The 7,632-nt window shown below is 41.3% G+C and overlaps 1 protein-coding gene across 7 annotated transcripts in view; it reads right to left on the bottom strand.

Moving 5' to 3' along the window:
* Positions 1-5,489: 5,489 nt before the first annotated feature.
* The window catches only part of c4h8orf34 (chromosome 4 C8orf34 homolog), a 329,014-nt gene continuing 326,871 nt past the window's right edge, over positions 5,490-7,632 (bottom strand). For all 7 annotated transcript variants that reach the window (XM_060824118.1, XM_060824114.1, XM_060824119.1 and 4 more), the window contains one exon: positions 5,490-6,426. In XM_060824118.1, coding sequence (XP_060680101.1) covers positions 6,419-6,426 — 8 coding nt within the window. In that variant the 3' untranslated portion in view covers positions 5,490-6,418. The remainder of the gene's footprint in view (positions 6,427-7,632) is intronic.

Raw genomic sequence — 7,632 nt, 5'->3', positions numbered from 1 at the left:
CTTTATTTCAGCATTAACCCAATCTATTGCACAGCTGAGTCTATGTATTGTTCAAGCAACATTCAGGCTACCTGTCACTCATATCTCAATGCTTTTTAGGATACAATTCAGGGTCACTTGTCTTTTACATTGATCTGCCTTGGTTCAATGGATTTCAATATTGTGAAACTTGTACCTTCCTAGATGATTTAGAATTGGTACTATTCAATTTAGTAATCTTGTGGTCTATCACTGCTAAGGCATAACCTGCAATCTGTTTCCATCCTGATCATAAACCTACATTTTAACCAGGTTTTTGGCCACCTGATCTAATAGCTCTATGTACGGTATGGTAAGACTGCCATGGCATTGCTCCAGGAAATCTCTTTCCTACTTACTCTTTCATTTGCTGTAAATATTAATGAAGGTTCTTGTTCACTTGTATGAAGACAGACAGTATAATCTCATTGTAGTATCATAGTTTAGTTCATGTGAAATACTTAATGTGAATTACATAATGTTCCTGTGAAATACTTTGGGGCACTTTAAGAGCAGCACAGTGGCCCAGGGGTTAGCACTGCTGCCTCATAGCACCAGGGACCTGAGTTTGATTCCAGCCTCGAGTGACTCCCCATGTGGAGTTTGCATATTCTCCCACAGTCCAAAGATGTGCAGGTTAGGTGAGTTGGCCATGCTAAATTGCCAATAGTGTTCAGGGATGTGTAGGTTAGGTGCATTAGTCAGGGGTAAATGTAGGGTAGAGGAATGGGTCTGGTTGGGTTACACTTCAGAGGGTCGGTGTGGACTTGTTGGGCTAAATGGCCTGTTTCCACACTGTAGGGATTCTATAATTTTATCACATTTTGGTGCTATATAAATATAAGGTGTTGTTTGTCATGATATTAACCAATTACTGCAGCCCATACGGTATTACCACGATGGCTATGGCATTAAGAATCTTTCTGGGAGTAGGATTGCAATTAATGCGCAAAGAAAATGTATTTCTACATTGAGTTTAGTTTAATTAGTTAGGCATATATAAAGTAATTAGGAGAAAGTGAGGACTGCAGATGCTGGAGATCAGGGTCAGGAGTTTGGTGCTGGAAAAGCACAGCAGGTCAGGCAGCATCCGATGAGCAGGAGAATTGACACTTTGAGCATAAGCCCTTCATCAGGAATGAGGCTTGTGGACCAGGGGACTGAGAGATAAATGAGAGGGGGGTGGGGGGGCTGGGAGGAAGGTAGCTAGGAATGTGATAGGTAGATGAAGGTGGGGAAGAAGGTGATGGGTTGGAGCGGACAGTGGAGTGGATAGATGGGAAAGGCGATGGACAGGTCAGGAGGGCGGTGCTGAGTTGGAGGCTTGGGAGGGGAAATGAGGAAACTGGTGAAATCAACATTAATCCCATGTGGTTGCAGGGTCCCAAGGTGAAATGTGAGGCGTTCTTCCTCCAGGCATCAGGTGGTAAGGGTGAAACAAAGTAATGAAAGCATATGGAATCAAAAGGGCTGGTTTTAAGTGCCAGACTTGGTTGGATTGAGGGGGAACGCCAGTGCATCAGAAAGTTGGATATTTCAGTAATGCCCCTATCAGTGATTCTTTAACCCATCTCCTGGTGATTACATCAGAATTCTCGATCCCGAGCTAATGAAACCAGGTGACATTATGACAACCTGCAGCAATTTATTTTATTTCCAATATTTAAAAAGCTCCGTAAAAGACTGGATGGAATTATTCTTGAAATGTCAGTGAATTGACCTGGAAAGATTACACCATGTTTCTCTGATGCAGCAGGAGATACCCTATCCCCATGGATGGATGAAGAAGTCAAGATAAAGCTGGTATGACTGGAAGGTGCTGAGGAGGTTGGGAACAGGAATGTTGCACCAATAAGTCTAGGGAAGTGAAATCCTTCAGCTCTGATGGTTGGAAAAGAATACTAAGTTTATGAAGTAACTCCACAGAAGCTAGTATCCCTTCACCCTTTACTTACACATGCAGAATTCTAGGCTTTGGCACAGCCTCTTCAGAGCCCACTCTCAGAGTGAACAGAACCTCTGACATTCCTCTTTTCATCTGTCAGCCAGGGCACCCTAATGGACCAGATTACCAGCCCCTATCAGGGAACTCCAATTCTATGAGGTCCACCTAGCTGACCTCGTTACAATCACGACATTCCTCCCGCTCTGAGTCTGAGAACATAGACCTGTCCTTTTACTTGGAAATCCTCCTGGTGCTGTTTTAGCACCAGCTCAAGTTCCTCTGACTCAGTGTCAGATACGTACAGCGTGTAACACACGGGAGCTCACCTCTTGTGCCAAAAATAGAATTGTTCCAGAACTTGACTGTTTTCTTCCAGTGGCAAAGGCATTGAGGTGGTTACATCCATCACAGCCATCTCTGAATTTGAAGACTTGACAAAGCTTGGCAGAGAGGGTGAGCCCATGGACAGCCTCTCCAACTGTTCCAAGGGGTGGCGTACATTTTGCCCCACACCGTTTGTTTTGCAGTTTTCATATGGCCCATACCTACCTGAACTTTGTACGTGACTGATCCTGGTCTCACGTTGACCATGCCTCTTACCATGTCTTCCCACTCCACCCCCCCCCCCCCCCCCCCCCCCCAGCCAGCTTTGTGTGTAAATCCACCGGGTGGGAGATTAGGCATTTTCCCAACTGCAGAAAACAGTTTCCCACTTGTTTGAAATCCACACAAAGGTGACCCAACCCACAATCAGTATGAACGGTGCTGCCCATTTCACAAACTGGACTGGTCTGATGATTCCTTCTCTTTCCAGCCTCCTGATTTCTGTCTCGACCTTGACCTGTAAGGCTAGCACAGGCCTTGGAGAATCATGGAATTGCTTCCTGATCAACATGCAAGGTGGCCTTGGCTCCTTTAATAGCCCCTAGGCCTTGCTGAAAAACTATATTCGTCATCTCCCACAGGTCCTGCAAGTTTTCCCCAAGAGGTACATTCAGGGTAGGAGTCTGAGGGTGCACTATCAGAAGACCCATGAACACTCTCCATCAGCACAGTCATATTGAATTGCCAGGTAAGGTTACTTGTCATTTTACAAATGAGTATGTACTGATGTTGGAAGGAATTGCTGCTGTACAGAATGCCAGCAAAGGGCTCAGGGTCCTCTGGAACAGGATGAGTTTCATCTTGGATGTGAGTCATCAGCTCTTTATAAAATGACATTCTTTTTACTGGAGCACTAAGTGTGGGAGCACAGAGACTTCAGTGGGATGATGTATATGTGCTTGGTTTGATAACTGGTGAAGTTGGGAATTAAATGCAGAGGGGAAGGTGGCTCTGGTTTTGCAGAGTTCCTGTTCTGAAGAATGCTCACTGGGCCTGAAATCTCCACTCTGTTTTCCCTCCACATGCTGCCTAACCTGCTGAGTTTTTCCAGCAATTCTGATGTTGTTTGCTGTTGCACTTTTTTTGGGCTTCTGAAAGCCAGTGAATGTTCAAGACTTTAATGGGAAGGTCACTTCACCTGATAAGGAGCAGTGCTCTGAAAGCTTGCGATTTCAAATAAACCTGTTGGGGCGATACCCTAGTGTTGTGTGACCCTCTGACTTTGATGAGCAGGCAGGTGACAGTTTGGTGAATTTTTAAGATTTTATCTTTCCAAATTCAGAAATTTAAAGCACTATTAGTCTAAATAGTACATTAAATGTATAGTTTAATTCATTAAATTAAGAGTACAAACATCTGCTGCCTAAAAATCTTTCCTGTAATCCGATGTAATAAACTAGAATTTAATGTCTTTAGTTGTTTTGAAGTACAAGCCGGTGTCATTGAGATTTTCTGAATCCTTGCTTATAAAGATGTCACATTTCTGAATCTTGGAGCCTGCCCCGTATGGATTATAATGCCAAATTATTGGACACACTTGCATTGCCAAAACACAATCTCAGGCAGCAAGTCTGAAGCACAGTTGATACAGTTGCTGCTTCTGGGTATGACTGGATTGCACCCACACAGAGTCTATCCATTGGAAAACTATACAAGGAATGTCAGTCAGGAGTCCCCTTCTGATACAGCGCGGCATGGTTAAGTTGGGTAGGGTTGATACATCAAACAAAGTCCTGCAGAAGATGCCAGTTCATTCAAACATCATATTGGATTTCCATAACATTCTTGACTACTCAGTTTGGGAGAGGACAGGAAGCCCACATATATTTGAGCCTACCATATTCAACATATGGATGTATTAGACTGAAACACTTACAGAAACATGTTTGTTTAAATACGTTTTTTGGGAGTTCCAATATTTATGGAATATTGGAAAAAAAATGGAAGAGATTGGAAGTGGCTGAATAGGCTGGTGCTACTTTCCTTGGAACATCGCAGGCTGAGGGGTGACCTTATAGAGATTTATAAAATCATGAGGGGCATGGATAGGGTGAATAGTCAAGGTCTTTTCTTGGGGTATGGGAATCCATAATCAGAGGGAGTAGGTTGAAGGTGGGAGGGGAAAGATTTAAAAGGGGCAACTTTTCACGCAGAGGGTGGCACATGTATGGAATGAGCTGCTCGGGGAAGTGGTGGAGTCTGGTAAAATGACAGCATTTAAAAGGCATCTGGATGGGTATATGAATAGGAAGGGTATAGAGGGATATGGGCTAAGTGCTGGCAAATGGGGCTAGATTAGGTTAGGATATCTGGTTGGTATGGACGGGTTGGATCGAAGAATCTGTTTCTGTGCTGTATATCTTTATGACTCCATGTGACAATAAATTTAAATGAAAATCAAAATCATAAGGCCCTAGACATGAGCTACCATAAACCACTAACAAATGCGTTGCCGGGATTGCAGTGTCAACAGGGAAGGATATCACTTTGAAATCAGATGCAAGCCAGGATGATTATATTGATAGATGGAGCAACTTGACCAACCCTCACAAAGACCAGGGTATCCCTCCTGCTCTACACAGGGATGCTTTAGATTCATAGAGAGATACAGCACAGAAACAGGCCATTTGGCCCAACTCGTCCATGCTGGCCAGGTTTCTTAAACTGAACTAGCCCCATTTGCCTATGTTTGGCTAATATCCCTGGTATTACCGTTAATCTTCACAATCCCAGGGAAGAGTTGAGAGCATCAGGTGTGGGCAGTTATTCTTTAAATGGCCTATTTACTTCCAAGACAGAATAGAATTGAGTGTAAGGGATATTTAATCTATATTGCTACCTAAATACAAAGCCCAAGGCATTAATGTTTCTTAAAATAAATTTAATTCAATAGTCTTAAAAGTATTAAATGTACAACATCATCTGAAGCTGCATTATAGCAAGTTAAAAAAAAACAAATTTTCAGTATTTACCAGCTGCAGGTTTCTGGGATTTTTTTCAAACAAGCCCAGAAGAAAAAATACAACAACGTTCGATCGAACTTTGTATCATTGATCTTAGCAATTTGCTTTCAATCCCATTATGAACTTCTCAGTAACCAGGGAAATCACAATAAATGTCAACGTATTTAAATCAGTTTTTCGTTTGTTCTAAAGTTTTATTTTGTCTGTAAATTACAAAAAGAATCTTTGCAAACATGTCATTGTTTAATCAATTCCAAGCACTTTTCATTATATATTATTGATTAGAGCCAAACAAGATCCCATCACAACAACTTTTAAGCTGCAGTAAGTTTTAATTTACAGATAGTTTGACCTCTTCTGTAAACTCGCAAAAGCGAGCATCTTCCACTATGCTGAATAAAGATATATCAGTTTGACACTGATGATCATTTAGACAAAATGTTAAAATAGCTGCATGATCATACAATGAATATCTGTTACAAAATGTATTAAAACTCATAGAATCGCTACCTGCAGTATGAGGCCATTCAGCCCATCAACCCACACTGGCCCTCTGAAGAGCATCCCATCCAGACCCCTTTGCACTCCCTGTAACCCTGCATTTCCCATGGCTAATCCACCTAGCCTGCACATCCCGGCCATTATGGGCAATTTAGCATAGCCAATCCATTTAACCTGCACATCTTGGGACTGTGGAAGGAAACCAGAGCACCTGGAAGAACCCCACACAGCAATGGGGAGCATGTGCAAACTCCACACAAACAGACCCTTGGCTAGAGTCCCTGGTACTCTGAAGCAGCAGTGCTAACTATTGTGCCATCATAACTAAATATTAAAATTTCCCCAAAGTAGATACATGACCTGTCTAACACAATTTTACACTTTATTTTACTTGATCTCAGTGATTTACTGCGACAGGTCATAATAAATGCAAAGCAATATTCTATTATCATATTTAGTATGTAATGCCTCATCAACAGTGATTGTAATTATAAAAATATAAAAATTCTTTTGTTTCAGTTCAATATATCGAAGGTATTAAAATTATCCCTTTGTCTTCAATTGCATAATCAGGTGTTGAGTCTATCTTGGAGGTCTCTGCTTTAAGTTATAAACCTTAAATAAACAGAAAGCACAGATTATTAGTACTGTACTAAACATAGAATTCTGGGAAAATAGCTTTGAAACAACCAACTCATGGACACAAGTTCAGTGGTTACAATTAGGATCACACCAACTAGTATGCATTGAACCTGACCTAGCTGTTATATTTGTCAGTGCCATTCTGCTGAACATTGCTTTGGACTAGAACTTTTCTTGAAATTGTCAAGACTTGCAAAGTGAATCAGGAATGGCAACCATTTGGAATCTGAGGACTGCCAGTAATATGTTGGTAAAAGCAATCATTTCTTTGCTCTAATGAAATACCGTGGTAGCCATTATTAAAGTAGTACAACTCCAATGTAGCACTGCATAGTCCCTGGAAAGCAGGTGTTAAGCTACCAGAAGACGCAAGAGTTTCCACAAATGTGGGTAATTGTAGAGGAGTACATGATGGTGAACGCACCAGGATCCAATGGGGCAGACTGTTGTCCTAGCAATTCACCTGGAGGCAGGAAGGCCATCATTTCTGGTTAATTGCCTCTGATCCATGGAGGGTATTTGATGATGTGTTGACTCATTGATGTTAAGATATTATGTTTTATTCACTGTTTGGATGAGGGAAGGGGTATTTACAATATGTGTTTTGATCCTTGGGTTATGAGTAAAGCTGACAGAGCTGACAAAGGGCCACTTGTTGTACACTATGGACTCCAACCCCTTTAGTGAAAATATTGAAACTAAGCTGCCACCTTCTGTCACAACATTGCTGCAGATCCAATTGTGTTTTTCTACAGCTTGCTTCCACTTAGTGCATCTGATTTAAGCAGAGCTGAATTTCCAGAAATAATAACCTCTATTAATGAAGTGCGGACCGTGAATCATAAAGTTTGTGTTTATTGATGGTACCTTCAAATCTTAACAGAATTACACAGCACTCAAACTGATTTTCACACTCAGCAAATGATATGAACATAATGATAAATATTTGTTAAATTGTATGGCCATAGGTCATATAGAAAAATACTTATGTCATAATTTTTATAACATGTTGTGGGAAGGAGCCCTCAAAACCAAAATGGTTAAAAATCTCTGGTAGAAAGAAGCAAATGAGATTTTATGACAATCCAGTTGTATCATAGTCAACATGACTGATGGTTCCTTCATTTTGTTCCAGGGTTAGTTAATTAACTGATTGTATATGTTGCCTAACTGCATTAG

Source organism: Hemiscyllium ocellatum, chromosome 4, assembly GCF_020745735.1.
Source record: "Hemiscyllium ocellatum isolate sHemOce1 chromosome 4, sHemOce1.pat.X.cur, whole genome shotgun sequence".
In the NCBI taxonomy this organism is placed as follows: domain Eukaryota; kingdom Metazoa; phylum Chordata; class Chondrichthyes; order Orectolobiformes; family Hemiscylliidae; genus Hemiscyllium; species Hemiscyllium ocellatum.
Note: the sequence above shows the minus strand (reverse complement) of the source record. Positions and strands in the feature narration are given on the sequence as shown.